The 14,387-nt window shown below is 29.5% G+C and overlaps 2 protein-coding genes and 1 non-coding gene across 4 annotated transcripts; all 3 read left to right on the plus strand.

The window, feature by feature from the left end:
* The first annotated feature begins 676 nt into the window (after nucleotides 1-676).
* TRNAP-CGG (transfer RNA proline (anticodon CGG)) lies at nucleotides 677-748 on the plus strand. Its single transcript has one exon. It is a non-coding gene; the product is annotated as a tRNA-Pro (tRNA).
* Nucleotides 749-1,088: 340 nt separating this feature from the next.
* On the plus strand, nucleotides 1,089-3,299 carry LOC107646523 (putative protein disulfide-isomerase A6). The gene is made up of 11 exons (XM_021105766.2): nucleotides 1,089-1,251; nucleotides 1,353-1,437; nucleotides 1,573-1,670; nucleotides 1,755-1,810; nucleotides 1,884-2,001; nucleotides 2,074-2,101; nucleotides 2,178-2,269; nucleotides 2,373-2,529; nucleotides 2,626-2,750; nucleotides 2,910-3,009; nucleotides 3,234-3,299. Exons 1-11 carry the CDS (start codon nucleotides 1,103-1,105, stop codon nucleotides 3,297-3,299), a joined length of 1,074 nt encoding a protein of 357 aa, XP_020961425.1. The 5' UTR covers nucleotides 1,089-1,102.
* A 7,561-nt stretch (nucleotides 3,300-10,860) lies between these two features.
* LOC107645947 (calmodulin-binding protein 60 B) lies at nucleotides 10,861-13,621 on the plus strand. Of its 2 annotated transcripts, none has more exons than XM_016350105.3 (7): nucleotides 10,861-11,226; nucleotides 11,304-11,364; nucleotides 11,454-11,503; nucleotides 11,582-12,081; nucleotides 12,166-12,326; nucleotides 12,407-12,607; nucleotides 12,705-13,621. In XM_016350105.3, the coding sequence occupies exons 1-7, from the start codon at nucleotides 11,000-11,002 to the stop codon at nucleotides 13,359-13,361; spliced, it is 1,857 nt and encodes a 618-aa protein (XP_016205591.2). In that variant the 5' UTR covers nucleotides 10,861-10,999; the 3' UTR covers nucleotides 13,362-13,621. The 2 variants fall into 2 exon arrangements, with proteins under 2 accessions (XP_016205591.2, XP_020959655.2); XM_021103996.2 differs by having other exon boundaries at nucleotides 10,961-11,226; nucleotides 12,410-12,607.
* Nucleotides 13,622-14,387: the final 766 nt, after the last annotated feature.

The raw sequence follows: 14,387 nt of genomic DNA on the forward strand, positions 1-14,387 counted from the left end.
TATATATATATATATACCCACCCGAAATTAATTTTCATATTTTTTTGGTACACCAAAGGAGGGCTAATGCCCCAAAAGAGAAAAAACAAGGGATTACAACTCAGAAATTTAACAGGACTACTTATGGGCTAATATTTGGAAAGTGATTTTTTTTTTTTACAGTATTTTTTAATTTTTGACAGGTTAAGGTTAAGGATTAATTTGTTGCGAATTTAAACTCTATTGAAAGGTCTGTCATTACTGATTAATAAATTGTTACATGTATAAGACGAAATTCAAATCTCCTATATTTGTTTAAATAAAGAATAAGAATGATCTGACTACTTAACCTACCCAAATTGATTTATAAAGTGACTTTTCCACCATAAGTTGTTAGTCACAAGCCATGAACGTTATTTTTGAGTTGGTCTTTTTGTAGCAAATCAATTCTATAAGTAGAGTTATTTTTGTCATTTCTACACTCACTACAAGACCAATAGCTATTTGGCAAACTTTTGGTACATCGTATTCTAGTTTTCTCAGCGAAATATGTAATAATTTTCCATATATATATTTGGACAACCCTCATTTGCGGCGGGTAAGACAGACATATCTTTTATGCTGGTTGGCAACATGGAATGTTGAAATAAATTGATTAAGGAATGAAATAATTAACATCCCCAAAAGACGTCAAGAAGGGTGTTTGGTCTAGTGGTATGATTCTCGCTTCGGGTGCGAGAGGTCCCGAGTTCGATTCTCGGAACACCCCAGTTTGTTATATAAATTTTCAATTTCAATTAAGAGAGAAACGTAATCTTAATTGATTCATACAGTTTATAGTTTTATAACTCATGCAAAAAACTCTTCCACTAATACCATGTATACACTCTCTTACTTGAATGGTAGATTTGAAATAATGAGTGCCAAGATGAGCATTGATTTTGTATCTAGCGACAACAACATCAATCTATTAATAATAAGAATAATAATCACTCATCAAAGCGATGGTGTTAATTATTGTTAAATGATGAATGTAACGCGACAATAATTTTACAATAACGAAAAGGAAGACTAAATCCGGAGAGTCTATCAGCTTTTGGATCCTGGAGTGCACAGCACATTCATGATGGCCCTCGTAGCGATAATAATGGGTCTCTTATTGTTTCAGTCGTCTTTTGCGGAAGAAGACGACGCCTTTGTGCTCACACAGGACACCTTCGAAAACGAGGTTGGCCATGATCGCGGCGTTCTCATCAAGTTCTACGCTCCCTGGTACGCTCTTCTACGTTACGTTCTTCCCTTAATTAATATTAAATCAAGATTCGCTTTATCATTCTTCACTCGACAATTATTTTTCCAATGCATGTTGTTAGGTGTGGCCACTGTAAAAAGCTTGTACCGGAGTATGAAAAGCTCGCAGCAACTTTCAAGAAAACCAAGTCCGTTTTGATCGCCAAAGTTAGTAGTTTCAAATATACTATGTACACTAGTTCATTTTATACTTTAATACGTATTTTATATAATTAATTTTGGCAGTTGATTTTAGTATACACCTAACATGGTTACGTTATTGACATGTGTGTCCGCGCACAGGTAGATTGTGATGCAGATAAAAGCATTTGCTCTAAATATGGGGTTTCTGTTTACCCTACAATTAAGTGGTTTCCTCAGGGTTCTTTAGAACCTATGTTGTAAGCTCGCACTTGAACCGTACCCTTTCCTTAATTCACTTCTAGATTATCAGTCACATAATTGCTTGAATGTGGTGTAACTAGATATGAAGGTGCAAAAACCGCAGAAGCCCTTGTTGGATTTGTGAACATGAAAGGAGGTATTATTAATCTAAATTTTCTTCTGCATTTGCATTGTCACTGTCATGAAACAAATATGTGTTGTTAATATAGGTACCAATGTAAAGATAGCAACAACTCCATCTGATGTGGTGCCTCTCACCTTATTTAACTTTGATAAGATTGTCTTGGATAAAACAAAACATGTTCTTGTTGAGTTCTATGCACCCTGGTAAGTACAGATTTTTACCATCTTAAATTCTTCATTTTGAATTTTTCTGATTAAAAAAAACATTTCTTGCAGGTGCAAACATTGCAAGGCCTTTGCCCCTGTAAGGATGTTATTATCTGTCCTAATTATAGCTTATAGTCAAGCTTAATGACTTAATCCTTATGTTGTTTCTATAGACTTATGAAAAGGTTGCTACAGCATTTAAACCAGAAGAAGATGTAGTTATAGCTAGTATTGATGGTGACATGTACAAGGATGTAACTACAAAGTAAGTTCATACCATGTGTGTTATATTGAATGTTAAATTATATATAATTTTAATTAAGATCCACACATGTGTATTAATTGAATGCTAAATTCTGCCAGTACAGATATGAAATTACTAGTTATCCCAAACTGAAATTGTTCAGAAAGAGCAATAAAGCTGGTGAAGTTTATGAAGGTGCTCGTAATTTGGATGATATTGTATCTTACATCAATGAGAAATGTGGCACAAATCGCGATGGACAAGGAAGACTTACTTCTAAAGTTGGTACCTCTTTTGATACCATCTTTTTTTTCAATCTGTACTTCATTCTCGTGTTTTTAATCTCTAAGAGGCTTAATTAATTGTTCTTGGAACAGGCTGGTATAGTAGCATCCCTGGATAAGTTGGTGAAGAAATTTGTGAATGCAGGTGACAATGACAAAAAGGCCATCTATTCACAACTTGAAGAGGAAGTTGAGGATCTTGAAGGATCTGATGCAAGGTTTGAACAATTTCGTGGTTATATTATTATTGTATATATAGTCCTAAGTATTTGGTTACAACTCTGTCTTTTATGGTTTGTTTGATTCAATTTCTCGTAACTGTTATGTTTTTCTCTCTAAAAGATTTTGATATGTAGTTTTGATTTAATTTTTCCCAGATATGGCAAATTGTACTTAAAACTTGCTAAGAACTGTATGGAAAAGGGTAAAGAGTATGCAAAGAACGAGGTTCAACGTCTTGAGAGAATGCTTGAAAAGGTAATTTTGTTAAGTTTGGATCTTAAAGAACTATTATTAAACAAGTGCAGTTAAATTCATATGAAGTTAGATGATAATTTAGTCAAATCTATTAAATTATTTAATGATTCTCAGTTATCAACTTTAAATGAAGTTAACTACAACTGAGTTTCTACCACTATTAAAAGACCATAAATATGGATGCAAGACAACATGTTAATTGGTTTTTCTATGTTTTGGTGCAGTCAATAAACCCAACCAAGACAGATGAATTCACTCTCAAGAAGAACATCTTATCTTTATTTGCTTAATCCTTAACATGGTGAAATAAAGGGTAATTAATGGCATTCAGATGCTGCATGTAATTCCTTAGTTCCAACGTGTCATTGCCTTGGTTTTCTTTATGTCACCTAAATATGTACTAGTCTATTAGGCTTATTTTTGCAATGTTAGCCTATAAAAATTAAAACAAAAGATACTTCAATCAGGTAGTATAATTGTTCATTTGCTCTGTATTTTAATAGTTCCAAACATGTGTGTATTTATAAATACTGATCTCAGTCCAAAGAAGAGTGAAAACCTTTATACCCTTTAATTTATCATGTAATGTATTAATTATTACTACATCAAACTTTTTTTTATTATGAGATACGGACTAGGAATAACAATGAAAATCCATAAACATCGGTATTCGAATTCATAGAGATACTCCAAGATAGGAATAAGAATAAGAATGACTGAATGAGGGAAAAAATTATCTTGTGGAGAATTTTAAAATGGGGATGGGAACTTTATCCCCCAACCTGTGGGGACTTCTCTGTCGAAAAAATCATATATATTAAACTAAAGTAATAAAAAAAGATAAAATATTATTTTGTTTTCTAAAATTAAGACCAAATTCTAATTTGATTTTTAATATTTTAAACGCTCTATTTCAATCTAAAAAAACATAAATAATTGACATATTTAAAAGCTAATATAACGTTCGATTTCAGGTATAATTGACCCATCAATTATTACTAATGTAAAATTTTTTTGGTTAATTATTCAAGTCGAATTTAATGGTAGAACAATATTAAATCTCTTTTAAAATTTTTTTGAGTTAAAATATCACATTTAAAATATTAAGAATCAAATTAAAATTAAAATTAAAGACTAAAATAATAGTTTACCCTAAAAATTTTATTACACTATAAAAATACTACGATAAAAATACTAATGTTTGAAGATTGGAAAACACTTCAAATATGAATTATTTAAAATCTATAATTTTTTTCTTTTAAAAATTATATTGTATGTTTTATTTAAGATTTAAATATTTGATATTAATTATTTTTATTAATGATATAATTATAAAATATTAAATATATTTTATCTTAAATTATAGTAGAATTAACATTTTTTATTAAAATAAATAATCTCCACAAGAATCCCATAGGACTATATTTTTCTGCAAAGAATGAGGATGGGCAGAAATATTATCCTGTCATGGAAAATAAGAATGGGGTGAAATTTCAAGATGTGGGATGAAGGTAGAAGATCGGTCCCTGTTCCTCTATATTGTCATTCCTAATTTCACCACTTTTAAATTGTAGTCATAAACAACAATCAAAAGGTCAATAATTGCTGAAAACTTAAGCTCCAATATCATTACTAAATATTTCAAAAAATTGCATTAAAAAACTAACTATTTTTTTTCTAAAATTAGGAGTGAGATTCGAATTCGAGATTTTTAAGTGAGTATGAAAAGATTATGTTATTTGAATTATAACTCGTTAACTTAAAAAGCTAACTATTTTTTTTTTTTTACCAAAGATAGGAGACTCGAACCTGCAACCTCTTAATTGAGTATGGGGAGACTATGCCATTTGAGCTATTACTTAAAAGAAAAAAAACACTCTTTTTAAATATAATATTAAGCGTCTCATGCTATTCCATACTCTATATTAGACATTATAAAATACTTATCTAACTTTAACATATTATATTAAAAATATAGAAATATAAAAGATAAATGATCTACAATACTTTTTTCTTTTAAAAAATTGTATTGTATATTTTATTTAAGATTTAAGTATTTAATATTTGTTATTTTTATTAATAATATAATAAAAAATATTCAATATATTTTATCTTAATTATAGTAAAATTAATATATTTTATTGAAATAAATAATTTCTACAAGAATTTCGTAAGACTATTTTTTTAGTGAATTCTCAAATAAAAATTTTATAATTCTCTTTTTGTGAGAATATATATTTTTAGCCATTAAATAATGAATTTGCAGAATTTGATTTTAAAATTTTATAAAAATAAAGTGTAACAAAATAAATAAGTCATATTTTAAATAAATATATTTATAAAATATATTTTTTATATCTTCTTTAAAATAGGTGTCATATTTTTTATGCGAAAAACGAAGATGAGAGAACTATTTTTCTGCCATGAAAAATGAGGATGAAATGAAATTTCAAGATGTGGAGTGGGGAGTAAAGAGACCATTCCCACTCTATATTGTCATTTCTAACTTCACTCTTTTTAAATTTGTAGTCGTAAACAGCAACCGAAAGGTCAGTGAATAATGCCGATAACTTAAGCTTTGATACGGTTGCTAAATACTTAAGAAACATAACATTAAAAGCTAACTATTAAATGAAAGAATCACCTCTTCTTAAATATATATAATATTAAGCATACATGCTATTCCATCTAGAACACTCAACTCTATAAGATTGTGTTTGAAAGAAAAATTGAAACTTAAAATAGAGATGGTGAGATAGAAATTAAAAAATAAAAATTAAATTAAATTTTTATATTGTGTTTAGTGTAAAATATATACAATTGATTATATTTTAATATCATATTTAATTTAAGATAAATATAAATATTAAAAAGTATATTTAAAATTTAAAAAGTTAAATAAAAATATTTTAAAAAAATTATTATTCAAATTTCAATTTTTATCTTTAAAAAATTTCATTATTGCTTATGTTTCTACTTTTTGAATTATCCAATAAATTAAATTTTATATTTTGAAATTGAAATTTTAGTTTCAATCTCTAATTACTAAACACAATACTTAGTTTCAATTCTCAATACTTGGATTGTTATATATGATTTATAAAGTTGGCCTGGAGAGTTGGAATAAGAAAATTGCTTGGTTAACGTTAACAATAATGTTGTGACTATTATGATTTCAATTAGTTAGCTCTTAATTACGCCTCTAATATGGTTCTTGTTTTTTCTTCATTTCTACAACCTCAACCTTAAAATAAGCAAGGTTTAAAAACCTCAAGTTCTATCCATTTCTTTTTTTTTTTTCAGAAATTATTGTTATCTTAACTTTAAATAATGAAAGGAATTGAATAACACAATCAACTAGAAATGCATTTGGCATTTCAACATCAACAAATTAACATGTTGCAATCTATTTCACGTTGATAAATTTCTGGTTTAATAAAAGAGTCCTTGAAAGCAGGAACTAATAATAAGAGGATCAAATTACACAAAATGGAGGAACTAATTAATTAATTAAAAAGAAAAATCAAACCCCCATAAAAACATTACCAAAAAAGAAGGTTGCTACAAAAATACAAACATTTATGCAAGCAGTTACGATCATTATTTATAACACAATACACAAGATATTACAATGAATTCCAATTTTCCAACTCATATATGCATACGTGTTGTGTATGAATCTAATTAATTAATAATCTTTTACCATCTTGATCCATTTGATCTTGAGCCAACGAAAACCTTTCTTGATACTATGCTTGAACTTTCCTTCAGTTGCATAAAGCTTGTATTTGGCGACCCTGCGTTTTCTCTTCCTCTCAGCATCATTCCACCACCACGTGCTCTTTGTCTCCTTCGCCGCCGCCGCCTTCGTCCTCGTCGAATAAGACGGCTCTTGATATAAATCCCATGATGATGTTGGTTGCCTAACGGTTGATGATAACCACATTTTGTTGTCATTATTTACACCGCGCGCATTGTTCATATTATTGTGTTCATATTGATAGCGTCCATAAGACTCCTCCATACGAGTTTAATTGTCCTCTCTTTCTTTCTCTCTTCTTATTTTTAGTGGAAGAATTTATTAAGCGCGAAATGAGAAGAGAGAAAGAAAGAGAGGAAACTCGAGAGAAGAATTATGAATTTTTATTTTATATATGTTTGAAGGGAAGAAAGACGACTTCTAAATCTGGAACATGAGGCGGGGAAGGCAGAGACAGCTTATCATGTTTTGTTTAACAAAGCCTCCAGTTAATGTTGCCTCTTAATTTAACTTTCTCTAATTATAGACCATACATTACCTTAAAATATGATTAAATTATATCTTAAGGGAAATTATTATTATTATGAAATACAACAAAAATGTCAAGTATACTCAGTTTAATCATTAAATTTTCAAAATTTTTAGCAACTTAATTAATGATGTGGATGTTAGTGTAACAAGTAACTAAACGTGCTGTTTTGATTTGTTTCCTCATCTCCGTACAACTTGCTGAATAATAATGTATGACAATTTTGTCAGTATCCAACTAGGGGTAGGTGAAGCCAACTAGAAAAAAAATCTACTAATTAAGGAAATTTAAAATCATTTTAAAAAAATTTAAAATTTAACAAGACAAACACATCTAAAAATATTGAAAAAATAACTTCTGAAAATTAAAAAAAATATATCTAAAACTATTTAAAAAATCATCTAAATTTTATAAAAAAGAATCATTTAAAAACATAAGAAAAAGAAACATCTAAAATTATTAAAAAAATACATTTAAAATTAAAAAAAAAAACATCCAAAATTAGTTAAAAAGAACCATCAGCAACGAACATGCGCAGCACAAATACTAGTGGGCACTTTTTTAAAATTTAAAATTTAAAAAATCGGCTCAAATTTACTACACTCATAGTCGGTTATCTATACTTCTTCAACGTATAAATGTGTCCAAATTTAGGTTAAACTAACGTAACATAAATAACAAGTAGCACCCAACAAATTAAACATCAATGAACAAAAAACTAAAGCAATATTAAATTCCTTTTAACTATAAAAAAAGATAGTAAATTATTCTTCCGGGTGAATAGCCTATGCCTACTAAAAGTGTCAAAGAAGGAAATGCTTAAGATGTCAAAATTGTTAGTAATACTAATACCATAAGTAAAAACTACACTAATAAAGAACTGCGTATAACAGTTTTGTTGAGGAAACAAGACTACTAGACGATTTGGACTATGAACATTTTTAACATTTTATTTATAATCCTAGACCACGTGTCCATGCATGTTATAATATATTGGGAAGTTACGCTGAAATCTTCTAGCAAAGTATTTTCCAGGAAATTAGTTTTGGGAGAAAATCTAGAGCTAGCTGGGGATACGGTACTCGGCAATTGAAATTGCACATATATAATCATATATTCATATATTTCTGGATGATCTTCAATATTACATTTTATAATTTTATGCTCTATTCTAGAATATAGAGTCGAAAACGCTGACATTATCAACCAAATTTTGCATCGTAGATTTATTCAAGTTCAATTTCTTTGACTTTTTCATTGATACCACCAAGTTGGCAAATTCCACGAGATGCAAACCCTCCAAGTACAATATTTGTATCTTCTACCGTTCGTGTTACTTTATTAAATATATTTGTAGATTTTTAATTAGTAAAATTTATTAGTATTTTTATCAGTATCTTTTTAAAATTACGTATATACAGTTTATTTTATTCTGACAGTATAAATTATGTATGACACAAAAGATTTATAGAATCAAACTATTTTTACAAAAATAAAATTGTAGATTGACAAATCAAAATCTCCATCTAAAAAGACCAATGTCTCTGTAGATAAAAAATCAAATAATAAGATTTTTAGTTATTATTTTTATATGAAAAAATCTAATTTTTTATTAATAATTAATTTTAGCATTTATTATCCAAAAAATTTAAATTAATTTAACGTGTATACTTTTTATTTAATTAGGTGTTAGGTGTGTTGCATAAATAGAAATAATTAAGTTTTATACTTGCTATTTAAAAATAATATTTTTTCTCTCGTATATAAAAATATAATTAGATATTAGTATAAAAAAATATATTAATAGTTATAAAATTAATTCAAAATTAATTTTTTTTAAACAATTGAATTTTAATTCTAAATTTTAGTTATAATATTAGTATTCTCTCCAAATTATATATAATAAATATTTGAAAGAAGAGAAATAAAAATATAAATTAAAAAGATAAGCAGTGAAAATTTAAAATTAAATAAAAAATTAAAAAAATATGTATATAATAATAATATTTTTTATTTGAATTATATTATTTTATTTATTTTGTTTTCTGAAGAGCAGAAAAGTAGAAAAAATAAAGAATGAGAGAAAAGAAAGAGAAAGATAAAGATGAAGAATGAAAGTGAGAGTTTGTTAATTTTGGAAGAAAAAATTCTATTTTAATTGTAATAAAAAATATCGGATGATATATTTTGATTTGTCAAATTATTAATATAAAGTATAAATTATATATAGAATGAAAATGGTAGAGAGAAATAGAAAAATGAAGAGAGGTAGATGAGAGAATTTAGAAAGGGAGATTATTAATTTTGGAGAAAAATATTTTCTCTCAATTTTAATAAGAGAGTGTCATGTGACACATTTGGTTATTAAATTAGACAATAATATATGATACATAATATAGGTATATTTCAATTTCAATTTTAACTTTAATGCAATTAAAAAATATTATGTTGTACATTTTGATTGTCAAATTCGTAATTAGTCATTGATAATGATATATAAAAGAAATAGAGTGGTCGAAGAAATGAGAGAGAAAGAGAAAGGAAGAGGGAAGATATTTTGGAAGAAAAGATTTGATTTCAATTGTAATGGGCGAGTGACATGTAACATATTTTGGTTGTAAAATTAGTAGCGATGAGGAAAAAATTCTTTAATTTTGAAGAAAAATATTTGATTTTTCAATTACAATGAGAGAATGATATGTGACAAATTTTAGTTATAAAATTAGTAGAGAAGAGAATTTCTTAATTTTAAAAGAAAATATTTAATTTTAATTACAATAAGAGAATGACACGTAACATATTTTAGTTATAAAATTAGTAGGAAGATAGAGAGAATTTCTAAATTAAAAAAAATATATTTAATTTCAATCGTAATAAAAAAGTGATATGTGTCAAATTTTTATTGTAAAATTAATAATATGTAATAAAAAAGTGATATGTGTCAAATTTTTATTGTAAAATTAATAATATATAATAGAATTTATAGGAAAATCAATTACTAAAGCCATAATGCATTTTGGAAAATCAGAATGTTATTTGATCAATTTATGTTTCATAGAAGATGGTGAGAAATTTTCTGAGGAAGCCAAACCGTGGATAATAAAATGTTAGAAACAAAAACGTTTACTTTATTTTGTGTGATAAGAGGTGAATGTTGAGAATTCTAACGCGTTATTTTTCGTAGTTCGCCACGAACTTGAAAACGCGTGTCCGCTTCCATACGTGGAAAAGACAGAAAAAGAAACAAAAAAAGTGCATACATGTTTTCTTGAATATCCGTATCAAATGGTATCGCCCACAACAATCATTGTCCTTGTCTTGTTATTCTAACTCTACTTCTTAACTCGACAAATCACAATCAAATGGTATCGCCACTTCTCTTTTTTCATTTTTATATCTTTTTCTCCCATTAAAGACGCGTTTAGTTAGTTAGTTAGTTATAGTTACTAGGAGTGGTAAGTGGTAACAACTTCTCTTGATGAGGTTTATTTATTTAATTAATTGGGATTCCTTGTATGACTAACTAGTACTATTTATTAATCAAGTGATAATTTCACTTGTTAAGGTGGTATTTTCTGTGAATTTTGAGCGCAAAAATGCACTTGACTTTTCAGGATTAACGTGTTGTACCGGTGAACTGCACATGACGTGAAAATGTGGCTTCCTCGTATCTTCCCTACCTCCTAGATTGATGTTGGTCAATGTCCCCTTTTGTTTCTTATTCTTATATATACCCAGTTAGCCCTGTTTTTTTAGCTCTTACACTTTGGCTGAATCATTCTGATTTCTGTTGTTTATTTACAATTTTAATTTGGATGGTATCAAATAGGAAATTTCCCCAGGAGCAGGAAGAAGGTAATGGTGCTAAAATTCCAATTCAGAAATCAAAATGGGGAACCGCTGATCATACAAAACAACCATCCATTAGGTATTCAACATCAACTATTTATTTCTGGTAATTAAGGGTGTGACACTGTGACTAAGCTCTAAATTTGGTTTGTGCAGTGGCCTTAGAAATGTGATCAATGGCCATAATTCCTACGTGGAAACCTTCCTCCGAAGAGTGGTATTAAGAAATCAATGAATCCATTATTTTCTCTATGTCATTTCTTTGCTTTCAATTTTCTTACAGCTTGTTTTAATTTCCTCAAATAGGTGCGAGAGGAGGTGGAACGTATAATTCAGGAACATCACCTATCTCCAAGGTTTGTTTGGACTATAAAACATGAATAGGTTGTGTTAAAATTTATTAACATATAGTTTAATATTCTGTTTTGGTGCAGAGGAACCGTTAATCATAATCTGGCAGGCACATCTGGAGCCAAACCCTTTCAGCTGTGTTTTATCAACAAGTTGCCTGATACAATTTTCACACTCTCTAATATAATAGCAGAGGATGAATCACCCCTTCAAATTGCTCTATTTGATGTTACATCTCAGTCTATAGTCAGTGAAGGTCCCTTATCCTCCATCAAGATAGAGATTTGTGTCCTCGATGGCGAGTTTGGTTCGAATGGCAGTGAGGATTGGACTCAAGGGGAGTTCAATGGCAGTATCTTACGCCAAAGAGATGGTAAAGGTCCATTGTTGACTGGAGATAGGTTTATTACTCTCAAGAATGGGATTGGTTCTGTCTCTAAACTTACCTTAACTGATAATTCAAGATGGTTGAGAAGCAGAAAGTTCAGATTAGGAGCCAAAGTTGTTGAATCAACTTCCTCTGGAGCAAGCATAAAGGAAGGTTCAAGTGAACCTTTCGTCGTCAAAGATAATCGCGGAGAATGTGAGTCTTAAAACCGAACAATTATTTCATCTGTGATCATTGTGCACAAACTGACATGTGATATTGTGATGTCTTTTGTTGTAGCTTACAAGAAACACTACCCTCCATACTTGAATGATGATATATGGCGTTTGGAGAAAATTGCAAAGGATGGAAAAATCCACAAGCGGCTCTCTTCCCAGGGAATTCACACTGTTAAGGATCTCCTGCAGCTATACACAACCGACCCATCTTCATTATATGTGGTAATAAATCTTGTTTCTTTTTATTTTCATATGATTATGGAATGTCATAAAATACTAATGAATTTTTCATTGAGGTGCAGAAGTGTGGCAGCATTCCAATTAAGTCATGGACAGCAATTATGAACCATGCCAAGACTTGTGTGATAAATGATCACAAGCTCTATAGCTATCGCGCGACACAACAACCTATAGTCCTGCTATTCAATTCCATCTACATCCTTGTAGGAGTACTCAACGGGCAAAATTATTGTTTACCTGATGCACTCACTCCAAAGGAGAAGGTATGCATTTAGATTCTATTCTGAATTGTCTGCTACATATAATTTTAAAGAACATGTTTCTGGGGCAGAAATGATTAAGTCAATCCTTCATTTGCAGAATTTGGTGGAAACCATAAAGCAGCAAGCATACAAGAATATGAATAATTTGAAATCAGTTGATGACACTTCTCCATGGAGCTGCTTCACACCAGTGGCATGTCCAAGAACAGGTCAATCTGATGTTCCAGATCAAGTCATGGCAGGTCAAGAAGAAACATGGCTAGGTTCTACACAACCCTGCACCTCTTCTTCATTTATTGATGAGGAAGTGCCAAGTTACCAAGTTTATGAAGATCCACTGCCAGAAACATGCGAAATGCTGCAGAACGGTTATACAGGAGGTGAATTCTTCTCTGGAATGTTCACTGAAGGGAATAGCTGGCAACTTAATGGATTGTCACATATTCCAGTTGTGCAAGGTGGTTGTTCAGCTGATAATTGCAGTTCAGAGATTCAATTCACAAATGATTGTTCTTGTTCACCTTACACAGCACAATGGGGGGACCAAAATGGCTATTTATTTGGTTCTTCTGATGGAGCAGAATTTACAAGTCATCCTACTTTTCTGAATTCCAATGGGGATGTATCAAACAGTGGGAAAACTAAAGCAGTGTGGTTTAAAATTGGGAATGCTATCAAATGGGTCATATCAGTTAAAAAATATGCAGCTGCCAGAAAGAATGCAGAGCTGTATTACTGTGACTTTAAGTATTAGATTCCTAGTTTGGTTTCTAGGTAGAATATGTGTAAAAATGTCTAGGATATAAGTTCCCTAGATATGCTTAGTCTTAGTCTTAGTCTTGAATCTTTAATTTCTTCACCTTTAACTGCAATGAATATATAAATCCAAAAAAAAAAAAAAAAAAAAAGAGGCAGAGAAGTGACCTGGAAGATGTGGTCCTCCTGTACATTAAAGTGTCAAGTTATCAATGTAATATTTTTCTTCTAGTCTGTAAAATCAATTATATATTATATATGCATGATTGTCCATGGTCAATTTAATAATCATTCTGTTGCTACTCCTGTAAATATTGAACACATTAATTTTAGATTTGCTTTTTACTTATTCAAAATAAGCCTTATTTGCTCTACTTCTATTGCCATTCAAGTCAAATGATTATAGAACTTAATTAATTGCTAGAAGTTTCTAACTACCTTCCACAAATAGAAGTTTCCATGTTAGTAACTAACATTACTCTTCAATTTAAGAAGTGGAGCTGGCAGTGTAGGGTTAGTATATGCTGTAAAAAATCCTGCAGCTTAAGACTCTTGAACCTTGACTTTAAGAACTCTCAGCCATTGATTCCTTTAAACTTTGAAGCATGCATTTTCCTTCCATCTTCCTACTCTTCCTTCCCATGGAAAGAGTATGAGTAGTGAACCAAATGGTAGAAAGAAGGCATGCCACAGGAAAGTGCAAACATTTGGATACTCTAGTTTACCAGAGTCCAATTTGATTAAAAGATAATTACTACACTAAAGTAATTGCACATATTTAGTTGTGTGACTCCAATGACTTGTACATAATACAAGCTTAACTCAGTTGTATTAGTTAATCTCCCACCATCTTATTTTACTACTATCCTCTCTTTACTGAATTCAAATCCGTAAAAAGCATGTGTTAAGATTTCCTTGACATAGATCCTGGTTTAACTTCAAATCTTTGTTTGGGATGAACTGAATCATACAAAAAAAGGGGATACTTAATAATAATAATAATCTAATATCTAGTTTTAATCTT

The sequence above is a fragment of the Arachis ipaensis genome, chromosome B6 (assembly GCF_059453495.1).
Source record: "Arachis ipaensis isolate K30076 ecotype BB chromosome B6, ASM5945349v1, whole genome shotgun sequence".
Classification (NCBI taxonomy): domain Eukaryota; kingdom Viridiplantae; phylum Streptophyta; class Magnoliopsida; order Fabales; family Fabaceae; genus Arachis; species Arachis ipaensis.